At 40.6% G+C, this 21,710-nt stretch overlaps 1 protein-coding gene and 1 pseudogene across 2 annotated transcripts in view; both read right to left on the bottom strand.

Annotated features, from left to right (window-relative positions):
- Positions 1-21,710, bottom strand: part of CSMD1 (CUB and Sushi multiple domains 1) — a 1,337,717-nt gene that overhangs the window by 177,109 nt on the left and 1,138,898 nt on the right. For both annotated transcript variants that reach the window (XM_078386602.1, XM_020797818.3), the window contains 3 exons: positions 21,019-21,213; positions 10,360-10,476; positions 722-835 (listed from right to left, as the gene is read on the bottom strand). In XM_078386602.1, the coding sequence (XP_078242728.1) occupies positions 722-835; positions 10,360-10,476; positions 21,019-21,213 (426 nt within the window). The remainder of the gene's footprint in view (positions 1-721; positions 836-10,359; positions 10,477-21,018; positions 21,214-21,710) is intronic.
- On the bottom strand, positions 11,675-11,829 carry LOC140703552 (U1 spliceosomal RNA; annotated as a pseudogene).

Below are 21,710 nucleotides of genomic sequence, written 5' to 3'. Positions count from 1 at the left end.
ATTTCCAGGATGTAGAAAACAACTTATTCTGTGCAAACTTCTAGTACTGCTTGCAAAAAAAAAAATATTTACATTGCCTGGCCTCCCAAATTAGTTCAGTTGGTTTTAGAACTGTTACAAGGGTGACTGGCAAAAAAGAGAGAGTGTTCCCATTCACCCTTTCAGTCAGGACATCATGCTCTCTTTCACTATATTCTCTTCTATTCCCATCCCAATGTGCCTCAACTGTCAGTCAGCAGCTAATGAGAAACTTAAGCCCTATTCTGTCATTAGGTGGCTAATCATGTGAGCAGGGAGAATGATCTAGCCCTGCCTCCGCCATCACAATATCTGATCATCCTCCCTATGTGGGAGATGCCTTTCCAAAGAAGAGGGGTTTTCTTATCAGTGAATCAGTGATCAACATCGCTGCATTTCTGGCCCCATGGAGGCTATTCATTGTTAAGGGAAACTTTTCTCCTCAATTTGACCAGAGATTATAATTCTGGAAAATGGGATTTGATTATTTTTTTCCTGCTTGAGCCAATTACCAACCCAAATTGCTAATGACTGAACAGGGCTATAGTCTTCAACAAGCTGCTGGGAATTTTCCTCAGCACTTGTATCTAAAGTTTTTTTTAAGGTCTGCAAACCTTGAGTGGAATCTAAGACTGCCCATTGATAAAACTGAATTTTCTTCACTTAACCAGATTAGTGTTATTTTCTATAAAATAGTATTTACCTGAGTGAGATCCAGAAAGTGAACTCAGAAGTCTAGCTTGCGGATGTTCTCCATCAAATAATTCTACCACATCATTTAAAGCTGTTTGGAAATAGGCAAACTGTCCAAACACCACTGTAAAATACAGTAAGTTGAAAGGGAAAAGGTTCATTCAATATAAAGCAAGAAAAATCCACATGTGCTGAACAAAAAAAATTGTTTGCGTTCTTCTGGCCTTTATTTACTGAGGCCATCTACAAGATCTGTTGATTTTGTGCACCTTAGTACTACTTAACTAGAAAATAACCAACTGTGATGAATGTAGTTACAAGCCTATGGTTTCACTTTACTTCAAAAGTCAGCAGAAAAATGCTAGAATGAAATAGAAGCACTTGCAAGAATGTAAATATATTTGCTGAAGACTGAAGGCACTAATCCTTTAATATGTCACTTACCTTGCGTGCTTTGTTTCTCAAAGGGAAAGGATGCTAGAGACAGTGGCCAGTGTCTTGTCCCATAGCTCCACCCGTGCAACAGGACTGATACCGTGTTTCTCCGATAATAAGACCTATCCCGAAAGTAAGCCCTCCCCTTACTTTATACGATTCCTCTAAAATAAGCCCTCCCCCGAAAATAAGCCCTGTTGAGATTATTTTCGCCATCTCGGCCACAGTGAGACCGCGGCTGGAACAGCTGAAATGGCCGAGCACAGCGTCCCCGCACCCTCCCCTTGCTTACCAAGGGTGGCAAAACACTGCGCGCGGCCACCTCGGCCGCAGCGAGACCGCGGCTGGAACAGCCGAAATGGCCGAGCACAGCACCCCCGCGCCCTCCCCTCGCTCACCGAGGGCGGGAAAATGCTGGGCGCAGCCATTTCGGCCTCAGCAAGACCGCAGATCAGCTGTTCGGCGGGTCTAAAATGGCTGCCGGAACAGCCGAAATGGCGGAGCACAGCGTCCCCGCACCCTCCCCTTGCTTACCAAGGGTGGCAAAACACTGCGCGTGGCCACCTCGGCCGCAGCGAGACCGCGGCTGGAACAGCCGAAATGGCCGAGCACAGCACCCCCGCGCCCTCCCCTCGCTCACCAAGGGCGGGAAAATGCTGGGCGCAGCCATTTCGGCCTCAGCAAGACCGCAGATCAGCTGTTCGGCGGGTCTAAAATGGCTGCCGGAACAGCCGAAATGGCGGAGCACAGCGTCCCCGCGCCCTCCCCTTGCTTAACAAGGGTGGCAAAACACTGCGCGCGGCCACCTCGGCCACAGCGAGACCGCGGCTGGAACAGCCGAAATGGCTGAGCACAGCGCCCCTGCGCCCTCCCCTCACTCACCGAGGGCGGGAAAATGCTGGGCGCAGCCATTTTGAAAGTCAGAAACGGGGCTACTGTGGCCAAAGCAGACGAGACAACTACACCGGGGCTTGAGGACTGGGGGAGAGGGACGGAGGGAATTGCCTCTTCTCCGTGATGGTTTTGTGCAGGTGAACTGCTTTCCCTCTCAACTGCCCCTCCTGCTTTGATATTCCTACCGTAGTTCATTATCTGAAGGGGGGTGTTGGGAAAGCAGGAAATTGCTGCAGCTTCCCTTTGAGGAAGAGGAAACGCCAGTCCCCTTGCACTCGTCGAGGGTGGCTGAGGCTCGCCTGCCGCTGAGGCAGGACAACATAAAAACCCGGTATGTAAGCAGGAGTGAAGGGGCATGATGGAGGGTAAAAGGGGCACTCAGGGAGCATGATGGGGTTAAAACATTATTGAGGGGAATGATGGAGTGAAAAGAAGGACTGATGATCATAATTTTATTACTGGTATTCTGTCTGTTTTGACCCCCAGACATGAGTACAAAAAGGAAGAGCTATACTGTTGAGTACAAGAAAGCAATTGTGGAGGAGTCACATGGCAAGAATCTTGCAGTTTTCTGTAAAGAAAAACTTTTGGATCTTCGAATGGTCAGAAAATGGAGAGCAGATTATAATAACCTCATTCAACAGGTGGATGATGGAAAAGGGAAAAAGCGCAGGTATGGATCAGGTCGGCAGCCCTTATATCCTGACTTGGAGAACCTCATTGGTGAATGGATTGCTGACAGGAGAGCAAAGGCCTTGGTTGTGCGCAGGGCTGATATTCAAGCATTTGCCCTTTCAATGGCACCAGAGTTTGAGATGGTCTCAGAAGGATTCAAAGCATCACACCGCTGGTTGGACGGTTTCCTTCAACGGTATGAACTGTCGCTAAGAAGATCAACAACAATGTTTAAGCTGGAAGATGCTGAAGTTATTAAACGTGCACTTGCATACAAGTCCTTTATTGATATGACCGATCTTTCCAAGTACCAAACCTGCAATATGTTTGCTATGGATGAAACTGCAGTGTTTATGGGACAAGGATCTCAAACAACAATTCATCACAGGGGTGCAACATCAATCTACATTCCCACCACTGGCTATGAAAGTGCACGGGTCACCTGTGTTTTGGCAATTCGTTTGGACGGAAAGAAAGCCACACCTCTAATCATCAGTAAGGGCAAGAAAGATAAGATTGAATGTGTGTCAGGCATTTATGTTCTTGAAACCGAAAAAGCCTGGTGTACACAAGCCGTTATAAGAAAGTGGGTTGATTTAATGCTGCCACTTGTTATGCGAGGTAACCAAAGAGGTCTGATAGTCTGGGATTCAGCCAGCACTCACCGCGCTAAAGAAATGAAGAACTTCCTTGCAGAGAGAAGAATAGATCAAGTAATGATTCCTGCAGGAATGACTGCCTATCTCCAGACCCTTGATATTGCAATAAACAAGCCATTCAAGGACCATTTGCGCATGGAAGTCAATGACTACATTGAAAATAGAATGGAAAGAAATCAGCGTGGAAACTTTGTGAAGCCCCGTCTGCAAGAAGTCGTGACTTGGGTGAAGAAGTCATGGGATAAAATTACTGACAGCTGTGTCGCCAAGGCACTACGAGCAGGTTACCTGGACAAGACATGTTCATTTAAAGAGAGCTATATTGCTGGACATGACAGATTGGGTCCACTTCTTCTGAAGGAAATGGAAGCGCAAGACATCCAGGACAGAATTCAGGATATGGACACTTATGACGATGTTGTTGAAGAAGATGACATGATCATTATTGAATAAAGGCACATTTTTTTTGTTCACATTTACCATACCTGTTTATTAAAATTGCTGTTAATGTTCATTAAAATAAGCCCTCCCCTGAAAATAAGCCCTCTGGTGTTTTTCTGTACCCAAAAAATAATAAGACAGTGTCTTATTATCGGAGAAACACGGTATCACTGGTACTAGCATATTGTTGCTAATTAATGAATTTCTGTTTCATTTTCAGGTTGCGCACCATTTCACGTGTATGAAACAAAGGCAGTGGGTGATGTTTTTCCTGCCCTTTTAAACATACGAAAGGTCTAAAGCACAGAAAATGTTTCAAGGTAGGTCCAAGAATACCTGTGCTATTCTAAGTCCCACTCCACATGCACGCAGCCAAAAAACACTAAAAGCAACACTATGTGTGGCATTTGACAGTCCCGCTTTGTGGTCAGTGAGGTTCATCCTAGACATCCCATGTTAGGTCTTTGCATCTCATATTCCAAAATGGAGTGATCAAGGAGGCCAGCTCTTTTGTCCATGCTTGAAACCCCCACCAGAACCCTTACTAGCTGAACAACTGGCTTCCACTCACTTCTACAAATCTAGCAGACCTGAATTACCCTGCACCTGAAGACTAACATTTATGTTGCTGTGCTCCTTCTCTGCTCTTTATGAGTATACATTGGCCAAAATCCTGTTACAGAGTTATACCAGCATAAAAGATATGGTGTAACGTGCAGCTGCAGGTTGCCATTAATGAATGAATCCTCCCTTGGATTCCTCACTGGGTGCCAGCTGGGTGCCTTAGTGTGCAATCAGGATTCCAAGTGGAGACTATCTAATTACAGTGGTGCCTTGCTTAGCGATTGCCTCATTTAACAATGTATTTGCTTAGCGATGAGGTTTTTGGAGCGATCTTGCACTCCGTTTAGCGATGTTTCCAATGGGGGAATTTTGCATAGCGATGTTCGGGACCTTGCTTCGCTTAGCGATGATAATTTAGGTCCCCCTGTTTTGCTTAGTGATGTTTTTGACAACTCCATTTTTGCTATTTTTAAAAGGTGTTAAACTGTTTTAAAAGGGTTTAGAGTGCTTGAAATCGTTAGTGCACTTAATAAACCCTTTGTTACCCAAATTTGGCTTCGTTCTGACTCTTTTTGAATTTTTGGTGATTTTCCCCCCCATTGAAATGCATTGAAAAGGTTTCAATGCATTCCAATGGGGGAACCGTGTTTTGCTTAGTGATATTTCCTATGGCGATTTTCGCTTAAGGACAGCAATCCATTCCCATTGGAACGGATTATCTAGTTTTCAATGCATCTCTATGGGAAAACGTGTTTCGCTTAGCGATGTTTTCCCATAGTGATGAATTTTTTGGAACCAATTAAAATCGTTAAGCGAGGCACCACTGTAGTTGCAAGTTGCTGCTACTAGCTATGAGACTTCCCTTTTGCCAGCATAATTACACAACAGAACTTTCACCACTTCATTATTTTGATTATTGACCTCAGCACTGGGCAGAATATGGCCACAAGGCAAAAGAGCCTTGTGGCACTGTGGTTAAATTGCTGTACTGCAGCTAAAACTGTGCTCATGACCCGGGGTTCAATCCTGGGTAGCTGGCTCAAAGTTAACTCAACCTTCTATCCTTCCAAGGTTGGTAAAATGAGTACCCAGCTTGCTGGGAGGGACGACAATGCGTAGCCTGCATAATTAACTTGTAAACCGCCCAGTGAGTGCTTGAAGCGCTATGGGGCGGTATATAAGAAGGACACTTTTTGCTTTTTTGCTTTCTAATACTACATTTGTACAACATGTGTTAGCTTTGTGGTTGTTGTACATATATTTTTGAGATGATGGTGGAAATAATCCTGTCTAGAAAAAAATAGGAGAAAACTTTCATTTAACCAAAATGTAATTTTCTTTTAGATAATAAAATGGTGGCACAGACGCACATTTTCTTCAAAAATGTACCAAAATGTAAAGAAATATGTATAGGTAATTGTGGTGATGGTGTCAGAGAACAAGTTACTGTTACTGTGATGCAAAGAAATTATATATACACTTGACTGCAAGGTAAAGACAAGAGGTAGCATTTGTAACGCAGACTTTAGGGTATTGACCACCACCACCACACTCCCACATGTATAATCTGTATAAAATTCCAATAGGCTTTTATTGCCATTGATAGCTCAGGAGACTAATAATTCTGGATGTTCAGTGATTTCTTATTTAAATGCCCCCAATGCACCAGTCTTTTTCCAATGCCTATAGCAATCAAGAAATTTTGGAAAAAAACAAAAACAAAATGTAGTTTTACCTACAGGGAATTATAATGCTGTAGATATCTCTTTTTTCATGTATTACCTCTGGTCTAAAGTCACCAAAAACCCATACTCAGGCAAAAAATAATGTAATGTTCCCCATGATACATAGTGGGGTTAGTGAAATAAGACAATGAATCATTGAAATGTGTTAGCTGATTGAATTTTGCTAATTCCCTCATTGACAGTACTGCATTTACCTACTGTGAAATTGTATTTACTCAGTCTCAGGAGGCAAAAAAGCACTCTGATGTGTTGAGTGTGTGTGCTTATTTCTAAACAGGAACAAAAATAAATAATTGTTTTGCCAGTTCCATCAGCTATATTTCTCCCTCCTATTTATTTTTTCAAGACAAGAATTTTGGTTCAATCACAGCCCTTTTTAAACACATTTTTTGTTAAAAGAAACACTTCTTGGGGAGTCAGAAACTAGAGAAACTTAGCACTTCTTCCTTAAGTGACCATAAAACAAATCTTATTTATTTCCGTTTGTATAACAACTCCAGGGATGTTCCAACTCAAATGGAATGAAGTGACATTCCCAGATACCAGATACCTGTAGCCATCCCCCTAAATTTTCACAGAAAAATGAAATGAAAACAAAGATTAAAACCACCTGAACTCAATCAACACCAAACCATCCATTCTAACCCAGATACAGAAATTCTGCCTATAAAATTGGCATCTGCCCTTCATAGTTTGAAGACAAGAAGAAAGAGTGAATTGGTCCATTTGCTCCAGTGAGAGAGTAGTGCTGAAGATGGAGCAATTTAGATTAAGAATGGAAGACTTATTTCACTTACTGTCAGAACACTTTAAGGATCTGAAAAAGCCAACAGGTTATATGCCTGAAACCAATAGACTACTTGAAAGCTGGAGATCAAGTAAAAGTCCAAGGCAGGAGGGTTGTCAAGCTATCCAATTAGGCACCATAGCCCAAGGTACACTTTGAACCCCACTCCTTGGTAGAAAAAGTGTGCTTTGGTGCAACCATGATTCATCCAGGCAAATTTGCTTTCATTGTAAAAGGAGTTTCTGAACATTGAAGGCTGTTGACCCAAGGAGTACGGTCAAGTATTTTACTGATCTGCCAACTTCAGCTTCATGGCAGTATCTGCAATTATAGCATCTATTGATACCTAAATAATGGGACAGAGGTATACCCAGACTCAAGTCTATACATATTTATTGGCCCAAAGGGCAAAAGCGTGATAGATTACATGGTTCTTTCACATTCAGTATTGCCATACTTTGAAAATTTTAAAGTTCTTAGTAGGCCTGAGAGCGATCATATGCCAATTCAACTTATCAATTACAAAATCATTAACGATAATGCCATGAAAGGACAATGTGATAGTTCATGGAGAGAGGAGTTTGCAATGGACCAGAAATTTTCAAGAGATAAATTTATTTCTAATGTCTCCCAAGCTCTTATTTTTAAGCGAACAATTCTTTATTTCCTCCAACCCTTGGGAAAATTTTGATGAAGTTGTTAAAATTATTAGACCTTTTTTATATCTTCTTCTAAGCCTGCTTGCACAGACAGAAAATGGTATCAGGGATGGTTTGATGCCCAGTGTGCCACTCAGAAACATATCCTGGCAGGAGCAATAAGGAGACTGAGGCTAGAGGATTCATTAGAAAAAAAATTCTTTCTATGTTCAGCTCTGCAGAGAGTATAAAATCCTGCTTCAGCAGAAGAAGGAAGAACACCAAAGGAAATCTTGGATAGTTAGGTGCAGCAGCTTTGGAAAGAGATATGGCCGGGTTTTGGTCTTTAGTATCAAAGGGAACCAATAGTTATTACAGAGCCTTAGACAGTCAAATAATCTCCTCACAATGGAAGTCCACTTCTCAGCTCTTTATAGTCAAACCATTTCTGGGACTAAACCAGAACCATCCTTTAGTATGGCTCTGCTCTCTCTTTTATTTTGCCCTGACTGGGACCCAGTAACTCCAGATGAAATAAATGATTTGATCAGCTCTTTGCCCAGTAACAAAGCTCCTGATGAAGATATGCTCCCAAGAGAGTTGTTTAAGTCAAATACCTTCTGGTGGTGTGCAGTGCTTGCTATAATGTTTACATACATAAACCAGCATGGGAAAATACCTCAGGGCTGGGATGTAACCATAATTATCCCTATTCACAAAATAGACTCTAAAGCTGACCCAAACAATTTTAGACCAATCAGCCTTCTCAATGTAGTCTCCAAACTATACTCCAAATATTTACTGCGCAAATTAGAGCACTGAGCTGCTGAAAACTCAGTAATAGTAGAAGAATAAGCAGGATTCCAAAAGGGAAAATCCACTTTAGACCAATGTTTTGTACTCCACCATTTAATACAAAAAAACTCTCAGTTAGGTAAGAATTTATTTATTTATTTATTTATTTATTTATTTATTTGTTTGTTTATTTATTTATTTATTTATTTATTTAAAGGAACTGTATGTTGCCTTTGTAGATTTCAGTTCAGCCTTCAACCTCATAGACAAGAGTCCATCTGCGGCAAAAACATTCTGGTACCAACATAGATAGGAGGCTGTTCTTCTTAATTGAGATACTTCACTCAAACACCAGCCTCAGGGTAAGGCTTAGGGGAAATGGCCTGCTGTCAGAGTCAATTCCAACAGAAAGAGGAGTCTGTCAGGGCTGCCTGTTGGTCACTTTTCTCTTTAATTTCTATATTAACAACATAGTTCAAGAATTGAGTGATCTAGATTTTTTTTCCACTCATAGTTAGGGATGTCAAGCTCTCAGTCCTTCTATATGCAGATGATATTGCAATGGTCTCCACAACATTAGTTGGTATGCGAAGACTCGACCAATTTGAGCAAATTCTGTGCGAGAGAACATCTCACCATCAGTTACACCAAAACTATAGTTGTGGTTTTTGGAAAGAAGAGGAAACTCCATACATGGAAGCTTGATGGCAAACCCAGTGAACAGTTATGCAATTTTAGATATTTTGGCCTTTGTTTCAATGCCCAACTTTCATGAAATACCATCTGAAAGCAACTAACCTGAAAGCATCTCAGTCCTCTCAGTCTCTTTTGTGGTTTATCAGAACCCATGGCAGGAGGTTGGTAGCCCCTGCAGTTGAGGTATTTGCCAAGAAAAGAGTACCCCAAATAACATATGGGGCAGAGATATGAGGATATACAAAAACTTACATTGAAGAATTGATTCAAAATGCTTTTATTTGATCTTCTAACTGTCCCCTATAGCACACCTTCAGCACATCTAAGGGCCAAAGTAGGACTAATTCCAATTGAAACACATTCTCATATTGTGCTGGCCAAGTATTGGCTGAAATTGGCCAGCATGAATGATTCTCGCCTTCCTAAGAAGTGCTACACAGAACAGCTCCAGAATCCATCTCAAAAATCTTGGATGAATTTAGTTAGACCCATTCTGCAGAACTATGGTATTGACACAGACTCCCTTCCTACTTTTGTTTCAAACAGAGCTAAGCATCTGATTAAAGGAAAAAAATCTGTCTTTATTCTAAGAGGCAGGACCTCCGTGCCATCTCAGAAATGTCCTATTCCTGCTGGATCCCCTTGTATAAAACATCGTTTTGTTTGGAGAATTATTTTGTTAATTTAACCTCAGCCCCTCTAAGAAAAGTGTTCACAGCTCTGTGCTTTCAGTGTATGCCAACAGCTACTGTATATTAGTAGGAAGATATGAAAAGGTCCCTTTTGATCAAAGACTTTGTATATGTGGATCAGGAGAAGTTGAAGATGTTTTTCATTATTCGTTAAGATGTCCTTTATATGATCACCCCAGGAGCACATTCCACGCAGGCATACTTAGAACTTTGCGTGATAGCCCTCCCTTGACTCAACCTTGCATGCTACTTGTGGGCACGGATGTCAAGTAGCTACATTGCATTTTGCCGTTGCTATATGGTGCATAAACTAATGAATGTTTATTCCCAAATGATAGCTGGTATCATCAGTTTATGTTCTAGGATAATTGGTATCTGCTACGGTTAACTCCACTCGCTCTACTACTTCATAATTCCAAAGCCTTGACATGATTCTAGCAAAACAATATGAAAAACATGTTCCTAAAAATATTCAGAACCACCATAGAATGCGTACCTCTTCATTCGTCACAATTACATATTTGTTTTGGGATTTTTTTTTCAACAACTTTTACATAGATAACAAAACCAGATTTAAAAACAAAACAAAATATCCTGAAGTCAGCGAAGGTCGAGTAGAGGACTTACCAAACTCTTTAGGAACAGTAATTGAATATTCACAGGTTTGGCCAATAGAGTAGTTTTGAGGGTAATTTGGTGACAAAACCACTCCCTCTGATCCAGAATACTGGCCTCCACAGGGAGCTGGGGGGGGGGGAAACATATACACATTTAATGGAAAGGAAAATGTTACTCAAAAAGAATTCAGCACATTTAAATTACCAGCACGACAATCTATACATATTTACTCTCATGTAGTGTGATTAGAATGCAGCGTTAATATTTATTAAGAATGAATTATCAGCCAAAACTATAGACACATTCTACAACAAAAAGGCAAGTCTGAATTCAAGAATAATGTAGTTGTAATCTTCACATCACTGCTATTCCAAGTAATGGTACAAATTGATCATAAACTAATTTCTACCTTAGTTTTTTTTCTACCCTGTTTGCTGTATTTTATATATATATGAAAAAAAGAAATATAGGATCATATAAATTCCAGAATGATCCAGATAATATCCATGACTGACCATACATGCTGATGGTTAGTTTACATTGTTCAGTTTTTTCACATGATTATGTAGACCGAAATCTACACAAAAGAAAATACACATTGCTGACATAGCACAAATAACTCCTCAGTGCTGAGATTTCAACACCAGCACTCCAGCAGTCTGTCATCTGTAAATGGTCATGCAAAATTTCTACCTTTTTCATAGTCAAGAGGCCGGGAGCATTTCTTTTTAAAATGTACGTACAATGTAATCAATTTTAAGTATTCTACGTCACCCTGATTTCAAAAATGTTTGCACTTAATACCACCACAGTAATCAGTGAGAATTTAAAAGGCATAATTTGGGTTTTGTCATGTTCTTTGCATTTTGGATACAGGACTGCATTGAAAATTCATATTCTGGTGATTTTCCCTACTGAAAATTTGTATTCAAACACTTATATCATTCGGTACCTACGACCAAAATCCAATTGGAGATTTCTGCCACTGTAAATGTAATTGAGTACCGTATTTTTCGCTCCATAAGACACACTTCCCCCCCCCCCAAATAGTGGGGGAGAAAGTATGTGCTTCTTATGGCGTAAATACAGTTTTTAAAAAAGGGTTCAGCCACCACCACTCAGAAGCCTCCCACTGCTATGCTGGGAGGCCTCTGAACTGGCGCCAGAGACTGCTTGTTGTTGTTTGGACCTCACCATTCTGCACTGCTGGCTTTCTAGGATCTGCTTCCTGCAGCCTACCTGGAAAACCAGCAAGGCCAATAGCAGTAGGCAATGAGAATAGGCAAGGATCAAAAGGGGGGGGAAAGAGTGATTCTAGAAAAACCAGGAGAAACCACAAACACAGTTCCCCACTTAGGCAGTTGACTTTCCTACATTTGGGGAAATCATAGGGGTCAGCACATCCAAAGTGCAATAGATAAGACTTACCCTGGGAAAACCACTTTTACAATAATGGCATCTCTCCTGCCAGGTATAAATTGGAATGGCCCCTGAAAATTCTTCCCCTTTCTCTGCCCTATCCCCCAAAGACATGGTGAGCCCCCCGGCTGCACCTCCTGATCAGAACAGGGCTGCACAGCCCCAGTCCTGAAAGAGGCCAAGAAACCTTCTCAGTGTTTTGGGGTGCCCCACAGGACCCCCATCAGGGGCTGGAATGTTCCTCCCACAATCCTCCAGTGCACAGATATTAGCATACCTAATATGCGGGGAAGGCAGGGAAAGCGGGGAAATTCAAACTTTCAGTTAGTGAAGAGGCTGCTTGTCTGCTTCCTTGCTAGTCCAAGCAGTTAGAGAGCTGGGAGAGAGACCTGGGACTGCCTGGTATTGTCATTTTAAAATGTAAAATTTAGTTTAAAAGCTGCTCGTTTTGGGTTAAACCATGCTTGGGTGAAAAGGTGCTCCGTTTGAGTTGAAACCTGCTTGTGTAGAAACATGCATGCTTGCCTTAAAAATCAGCTTGTTTTTCTTTAAAAGCTGCTTGTTTTGGGTTAAACCCTGTTTGGGTGAAAAGGTGCTCGTTTGAGTTGAAACCTGCTTGCCTGGGAAGCGTTTCAGACCAGCGCCGATCAGCTGTTAGGTGGGGAGAGGAGAGGGGGCAGGAGCAGAGAAGAGCACAAAATGGCTGCCGGCTGCCTGCTGGCTTTTAGCTGTTTGGGGCTCTTTTTTGACTGTTCTGGGGTCTACCAAGGCACTGTGAAGAGCCGGGCTCAGTCTACAGTACCTGGTAAGTGACTTTCTTTTAAGTTCTAAAAAGTTTCTGACGTTTTCTCCCCCATAAAAATGCATTAATTAATTTTAAATGCATTTCTATGGGAAATCTGGATTCAACTTGCAAACTTTTCAACTAGTTCTGGGCATCTAATAGAGAATGTATTTCCAAAGGGTGTTGCAGCAAGGAAACTAACTGTGCCTCGTGACTTCTAACTGGATTACAGTAACTGCTTCCTGATTTCAGCTACTATAGTTTGTATTCAGTTTTTTTTTTTTTTGGCTTTGTGTGGCCTAACCTGTTGTGCCTTGCATGCTATAAATGTTCAATTATGTCAGAAACCTGAGATTTGGTCTTATGCTGAGCATGTGCTACTGCTGGTGAATGGGTTAAGCTTTGCGTTGCTGTTCTTTTACATAACCTAAAGTAAATAAGGAAAACCAGCTGTTAAATAGTTTAATTCCACTATTTATCCTCCACACAATTAAAAGGGACCTCTCAATGCAGTGCCAAATCAGACAAACCATTTCTAACTTAATATAGGCTTGAGCTGTAGCTGGGCACAGTTGCACAACAATCTCATCTGTCATTGAGACATTTCTATAAGCATGGGGAGGAGGTGGATGAAAGGAAATGTAAAATATAGGTAGCGTGGTATAGGTCTTATCACTTGCTGATAATGGTCTATATGTACTTGAATTAAATTTATGGTACAGAAATTTATGATATATAAACTAGAGTACACAAAGCTTTAAGTTTCTCCATTTGTTAATGACAGTGGTAATGGTTCTTAATGCCACTGTTGACTGCTGTTCACTTTACATGGTTCAAATGTTATTCTGTTATAGTTTATTAAATATTTTATTACACTATTTGGTTCAGAATATATTTTCCTCCTCTAAAAATTATGTGCATCTTAAGGTCCGGTGCATCTTATGGAGCAAAAAATACGGTAAATTATGGTACCAAACAAACTTTTGTCTATTGATCTATCAATCCATCTAATATCAAAGTTACACTTCCTGTTGCATCATCTGGAAGCTCTACCTCCAAAAGCAACATCCATAAGGTCATTTTTGCTATATGCTGTTAAGTTGCCTCCCACTTATGTTGATCCCGTGAATGAGCTATATCTAAAAAGCCATTCTGGATTGTCTCATCATGGTTTTCATGGTAAAGAAAGTTCAGCAGAGGCTGACCATTGCCACCTTCTGTGTACTAGGCCTAGAACATGATAAAACATCATTATAATAGCAGAATAGAATTTAGGCACAGTAAAACGAACTGATCAGAGACTCAAAAGGATCCTCCTGAATAATGCAGTCTTTATTTGAAGATGAAATATCAGGTGAAATATTCAGGTGAAGCATTGCTCAGAAAGCTAGAAAGCTAGCCTCCTTGTGAAAGCTAGAAATACCACCTTGACTATGCTGAGGAATCAAGCATGTTCTTGCATGACTCCAGACGGTGGCAACCTGCAGCTCAATCAGATACTGAAAGGTAATGTATAAGTGCCTCTCCTCTCTATACTGTCATGTTTGCTCATCTACAGAACCAGCATGGCGCAGAGAAAGGCTTAGCTTAAGAATGACAAAAATGGCAAAGACCTTGTAACCAAAAGTGTTCCTCAAGACTTATAGATCAACAGGATCAAATATATTTAGGACTTTTAAATTCCAGAACCATGACTTTTTGAGCTAGGATGCTTATTGGCAACTAGAGGTTGAGCTACAATGATAAATATTAAAAATCTCAGCTTAGGAAGGGACAGTGACAGTAACGACAAAGACTTGTTGCGAGTATGCCCAGCCCCCCTTTCAATGATATCAAAGCAACATGCATGACTCTTGCCCTCCCTACTGTCTTCTCACCATGGGCCTGTGAGGTAAGCCATGCTGAGACTTTGAGACTACACAGTGTCACCCATTAACTTCATGGCTGAGTGGAGAATTTCAGCTGCCACCTCCTGAGTTGGCGTCCAATAACCTAACCACCAACACTATATTGGCTCTCAACATGATGTGCTATAGAACTGCATGCAGCCTGCAGTGCATCACTTAGTGTAGCCATATACTATGTGCATTGTAACTGTTTAGAATCTATAATGTAGTAACAACTTCATTTATTGTTGGTATATGTCATCAAGTCACTTCCTACTTATGAGGATCCCATGAATTGGTAACCTCTGAAAGCTTCTATTGTTAACAGCCTGTTCTGGTCTTACAAAACAAGACCAACACTTTATTTATGGAATCAATCCATCTCATATTTGGTCTTCCTTTCCTGCTACCTTCAACATTTCCCAGCAGAACTGTCTTTTCCAGTGTACAATAACTGATGTTTAAGATGCCTTACTAATATTTTCTTAAAGTCTTCTGCCTGACTCTGAAAGACAACATCAGTGGTGCTGCTCAGTGAACCTTCCTGGAGAAGTAAATCCTTAGCTGTCTCCTTTTATATTGCCAATTCACTGATTTCTGCACAAAATTTCCTAGTTTTGAGCAAATTGCACAAATTGTTCCATATTGGCATGACTGAGGTTACATTTAGGAATTTGATGGAGTACATTGGCAATATTTCTGTGCTTGTTCTGTGCTGTACTTCTCAAAAAGAGAGAACACTAGAAACATGTAAGCAAATTACTGACCTAGGAGATGGGGAAAGTTGTTTATCTCATTTTCAGCTGGCTACAGGGAATGTTGAAGAATTTTTAAAAAATTCATTGAGGTGTCTCGTGTTGGGGCTATCAATACTGATGATTATTAAGACTTTTAACAAGTATTCTTCTATCCTTCCTACTAACTTGCCACTGCCCCTTCAAAACCTCTTATGGAGACAAAATTAATGTCAATGATGGTTTAGAGGGGAAACCTCATCTCTACATCAACCAAGCGTGATGTAGGAATTACCCTTTTTTGCCTGGTGTAGTCAATGGCATCCCTTCTGCTAGGAAACCCCCATTAGTTTCCAAGTTAAGGTGCTGCTGTTGCTTAGTCAGAGCAAAGGTATGTCATGCACAATACAAGCTCTTTAAAATATCTTTGCTATAGCACATTCTACTCAGCAGTTTGGGTATCTTTCAATGAACCACATATTAGAATACTGAAAACTAAAGTACATGCAATTTAAACAAAAGAATTGTTTTGGACTTGGGACCACAGCCTGATGTAAAAACTGGATAAGAGAGAACTGCTTAGAAATCACAGGATAAGCCATTGCTTTCTTATGGATTTGCTGTTGCGAAAAAGCAAGCAATACCAGGGAAGCAGAGGGTAAAAATCAATAAATGGACTGTTTTTACAATGCCAGTATGCAAAGACTGGGAATCCTTTAAGAGGGAATCCTTTAAGATCTGTTTGGAGAACACTATTAATAATGTTAATTGATGAACAATTGGAGTGGCTAGTGAAGTAGCCATATTGGCAGGTCACACCTAATTATTCAGGATACAACAATCCCAAACGGACCACGAAGTGCACCAAACATATATTCAAAACCATGGCTGGTTGGGTAATAGAGTGACAGATGAGATTCAATATAAGTGCAAACTGGTGCACTTCAACCAGACATACACACACTGATGGGGTCTAAATTAGCTGTCACTACTCAAGAAAGAGATCTTTAGGTCATGGTGGGAAGCTTATTGAAAATATCAGTTCAGTGTGCTGTGGCAAGGAAAAGGAAAATTGGAGGTTAGAATTATTAGAAAGAAGGTTTAAAATAAAAGAGCAAATAGCACAGTGGTATCATACAAATGTATGGTATTCACACATGAAGAATATGTTATATTGTGTTGGACATCACAAATACAAAGAAGAATGCAAGTAACTGTAGAGTAGGTCAATCTGAATCAACTGAATTAATGATCTGTGGTTTCAGATATCTTTATACCATTGCTGTGTCTTTCCTCCTTTGGCAGGAGGTTAGACTCAGTGAGCCTCGCAATCTCTTCCAGCTCTACATTTCTATCATTCTATGATTCTATGACTTCTGGGAACATGTTAGAGATTTGTAAGTTGAGATATTTCTCTGTTTCTCTCTCTCAGAGTTTCCCAAGGAAACTGATTGGCCATAGGTTCACAGCAACCAAATCACAGTATTTTCTCATGAAATTTATAATCAACTTAGGGAATTAACTGCAACAAGATGGGCTGATGGCCTTTCATTTAGATGGGTTTTTGTAAAAGATGCGACAGATTAGTAGTGGACAGTTTGTCAAATTGTCAAATGCCCTAAAAAATGATTTGCAAAAGTGATGTGCAAAGTTTTTGCTCAAACAGAACACCTATTTTCAAGATTTTTGCTCTGGAAGAAGAAAACCCAACATTTACCATACCCCCAGAGACTTGAACTCACAAAATGTTTGAGAGTAGAAACAGCTGTAAAACTGTTTAGTAGGCTTTTCTCCAAAAGCATTAAGGAAACAATCATTTAGACTGAGATTATCAGCAGAATTCAAATAACTCCCACAGTTATTGAAGGAACATCTTTCCCCATAATGGTATGCCAGACCAAAATTTATATGCCTTATATGAATCCTGCAGCACTTCTACTAATTTATGTTCTTCTCTAGCAACATGTACTAATTTGTCACTTCTGTGCTACACACACACTTCATTGACTCTCAACAGCAACTTACAAACATGCTATCACCCACCCCTTGAGCAAAGCTCAGGAATGGGATTCAAAGAGAGGATGTGTGAAATAGCTATGTTGCATGTTACACACAGCATTCCTCCCACCACATTTCTGCCAACTTCCCCATTCTGCTCTAGGTCATCTGTCACTCATGTTGCATGTCCTTTTGGAATGTCTGTTGACTATTTAGTTGGGAAATCCTAGTTACACAATTACGTAGTTTTATCTTTGAGACATCACCAGCTGGATGGATTATGTTCTCTGCAGCCAAAGATAAAGAAACTCTATACAGCCAGCAAAAACAAGACCTGGAGCTGATTGTGACGCTTCTCATCAGCTTCTCATAGCAAAACTCAAGCTTAAACTGAAGAAAGTAGGAAAAATTGGGCTAGTCAGGTATAATATAAACCAAATCCCTTATGAATACACAGTGGAAGTGAAGGACAGATTTAAGGAACTAGATTTGGTGGACAGAGTGCCTGGAGAACTATGGATGGCGGCTCACAACATTGTACAGGAGGCAGCAACAAAAACCATCCCAAAGAAAAGGAAATGCAAGAAAGCAACGTTGCTGTCCAACGAGGCATTACAAATACCAGAGAAGAGAAGGGAAACAAAATACAATGGAGATAGAGAAAGTTACGGAAAATTGAATGCAGAGTTCCAAAGAATAGCAAGGAGAGACAAGGGGGTCTTCTTAAACGAACAGTGCAAAGAAATAGAGGAAAAGAATAGAAAGGGAAAAACCAAAGATCTGTTCAAGAACATTGGAGATGTTAAAGGAACATTTCATGCAAAGATGGACATGATAAAGTACAAAAATGATAGGGACCTAACAGAAGCAGAAGACATCAAGAAGACGTGACAAGAATACACAGACAAATTATACCAGAAAGATTTGGATGTTCCGAACCATTCAGATAGTGTGGTTGCTGACCTTGAGCCAGATATCCTGGAGAGTGAAGTCAAGTGGACCTTAGAAAGCATAGCTAACAAAAAGGCCAGTGGAGGTGATAGCATTCCAGTTGAACTATTTAAAATCTTCAAATATGACACTGTTAAGGTGCTACACTCAATATGCAATCAAGTTTGGAAAACTCAGTAGTGGCCAGAGGATTGGAAAATATAAGTCTACATCCTCATCCCAAAGAAGGGCAGTGTCAAAGTATGCTACCGTATAATTGCACTCATTTCACACGCCAGCAAGGTTATGCTCAAAATACAGAAAGTGAGGTGGAATTAATGAAACTCTTAATGAGGGTGAAAGAGGACAGTGCAAAAATGGTCTGAACCTCAACATCCAAAAAACTAAGATCATGGCCACTGGTCCCATCACCTCCTGGCAAATAGAAGGGGAAGATATGGAGGTAGTGACAGATTTTACTTTCTTGGGCTCCATAATCACTGCAGATGGTGACAGCAGCCACAAAATTAAAAAACTCCTGCCTCTTGGGAGGAAAGCGATGACAAATCTAGACAGTATCTTAAAAAGCAGAGACATCACCATGCCAACAAAGGTCCGCATAGTCAAAGCTATGGTTTTTCCAGCAGCGATGTATGGAAGTCAGAGCTGGACCCTAAAAAAGGCTGACTGCCAAAGAATTGATGCTCTTGAGAACCCCCTGGACAGCAATGAGAACAGACCTATCCATTCTAAAGGAAATCAACCCTGAGTGCTCAAGGGAAGGACAAATCCTGAAGCTGAGGCTCCAATACTTTGGCAATCTCATAAGAAGAGAAGACTCCCTGGAAAAGACTCTGATGTTGGGAAAGTGTGAAGGCAAGAGGAGAAGGGGACAACAGAAGATGAGATGGTTGGACAGTGTCACCTAAACAACCAACATGAATTTGACCCAATTCCGGGAGGCAGTGGTTCATGGGGTCATGAAGAGTCAGACACGACTTAATGACTTAACAACAACAAATATATCCAATCATCTATGAACACATTCAAGAAAACAGTATTTATTTTAGAACTCCACTATGTGGCATCAAATCTTGAAAAAAATTCTAATTCAATTTGCTTGAATAGCGTGACAATGCTTATTTAGAAAATTTGCAGAAATTCATCATCACTGGTGACAAATTGCCTGTGGGATGAAAGCTGATTCAGTAACAATCTCTGTGCACTTTTAAAGAACTAAGTACATCACAAACTTTGAAAATATACATAAACTGGATCAAACAAGCCATTTTTTTAAAAAAAATGTATACTTATTGATCTTTCTCTTTGTATTTCCCATTAATGATGTAAGATGGTTCTTTATTCATTTTTCATAGTTTTAAGTATCTCTTTTTAATTACGTTAACCTCTGTTTACTCATTGTTATCAACTTTAAATATTGTCTTTCATTTTTTGTAAGGTGCCTTGGGTCCTTTTTCAAGGAGGAAGGCAGGGCAAATAAATAAATAAATAAATAAATAAATAAATAAATAAATAAATAAATAAATAAATAAATAAATAAATAAATAAATAAATAAATAAATAAATAAATAAATAAATAAATAAATAAAATTTATTTGCCCTATCCACACATACCTCCCCCAATGGCTGGGCTTTTCTGAGGTCCAAAGCAGACAGCGAGAAGGGAAGCATGGTGTCAATAGGGAAGGGATAGTGAGCAGCACTGGCATAGAAGAGGGATTAAAGAAAGGTGAGGAAGAAGGCCCAGAGAGGAGTCAGCAAAAAAGGAAGAGACCTGAGGCTCAGCATCAGAGGAGCTAGAGCCCATTGTGTGCTGTGGAGCCCATGGACTATCCATGGCAGGAGTCCTTGGACAGTTTCCTGGTGTTCTGAGGCAGAGGGCCGGGATGAGGGATGCATCCACTCCAGCTCCAGAGCCCAGTTTGTTACTGTTGAGAGTCTAGGCCCAAGGAAGAGGGGTGGCATTCATACCAGCACTAGATCCAATTCCTGTGCCCCTAGCTCCCTGGTGCCCAAGATGCCTAACCGGATTCATGGCATCCACACCTACATGGCACAGATGAGATCCTGGCAGTGCAAGTGCCAGCAGGAGAGAAAAAGGAGGTAAGCTGAAATGCAACTGGGCTTGTTTCTTTGCCAAGACTTCACTGGCCTCAGTGATTAAAATTGAGGCCAGTACTGAAATGACTGTTGCCAAAGGAAAAGTGATGGAACTGGGGGTGTGGGAGGGCTGTGATAGGGAACCACTGTTAAAAGCACTTTACATGATGAAAATCATTTTAACCAGCAGCCTGAAGCCAATGGAATTATTGACAGGAGACTCCCCCAGGCCATCAGTTCCTCTGCGGATGGAGGCAGCAGTGCTCACAGCCTGGGCCTAGGAATCGCAAATGTTGTGAATTATTAAGAGAAATAATTGACACTAATTATTCACACTAGCTAGAACTGTTTGTAAAAAGTCCCTGGAAAGGATTAAATTTGGGGATTTCTGCACGGAAAGCATGTGCTGCAGGGAAAATGAAAGTCTCAAGAATTTTTCAAGGATTGGGGCACAGAGGATGGAAAACTTGGATAAATGCCACAATCCAATCCATGAGCTCTGGAGAATTTCACCTTAAGTCTGCCCCATGATCATTCCCACTCCCAAAGGGCAATTTTGCTAAATAGGAACAGTAGCAACATTTTGCCATGGGAAGAAAAGAGAGGAAAAGAGGAAAGGGGTTTCTTTTCTCCTCTTCAACTGCTATTATACTGGCTAATAACGTGCCATGAAGCAAGGAACTGTGGTGAGTGTAGTTCTTCCAAAAGCACCTACATTTACATTCCACATTCTGTTAGGACTAATTTTTGGAACACAAGGAGATAAAAAGAGAATATTCTCAAATTTAATACATACCGTTACAAGATGGCAAGACTCTGTTCCATGCAGGTTTTCCATCAACACCAATCACACACGTGATTGTGGAAGGATTAAGAATTTTGTATCCAGAATCACACTGGTAAGTAATACTTGATCCGAGTTTAAAGTCCGTTCCAATCCTAGTTCCATTCATTATGTTGCCAGGATCAAAACAAGCTTCCCGTGGTTTTTCTAATTAAACAGAAAAGGAGAGTTAAGTCATTAGTGATGCCAATCCACAGGCTATAAAAGGATAAAGTGTAGGAATTAGGACAATTTCATAATAATTGCTTTCCACTGTAGCACTTTTTATCACTCCCTATTATTATTGTGTGAAAGTAAAAGAGGGAGAGCAACAGGGTACAAATGGCTCTCCACCAAAGGCAAAGACACCTATATCTGCATAAAATATTGTGATTCAATTACACCTTTGCACTTCCCTGCCTCTGAGCTCAGCAGGGCCCAACACTCTCCAAACCTCAGACTATTGGCATTAAAAAGCAGTGCATAATGCCAAGCCTCCAGACAACCAAGGGTATGGATAGCTGAAGCTACCAATTTTCTCTCTCTCATATTCACCGGCTTTATCTGTCATTGTTACAAATGCTTCCCCCCCATTCTCTTCATTGAGGAGTGAATGCTGGTGAAATAAACTTCTCGGTCTTCTGAACCAGTCAAGTTCAATTGGT

The sequence above is a fragment of the Pogona vitticeps genome, chromosome 1 (genome assembly GCF_051106095.1).
Source record: "Pogona vitticeps strain Pit_001003342236 chromosome 1, PviZW2.1, whole genome shotgun sequence".
NCBI classification, from domain to species: Eukaryota; Metazoa; Chordata; class Lepidosauria; order Squamata; family Agamidae; genus Pogona; species Pogona vitticeps.
Note: the sequence above shows the minus strand (reverse complement) of the source record. Positions and strands in the feature narration are given on the sequence as shown.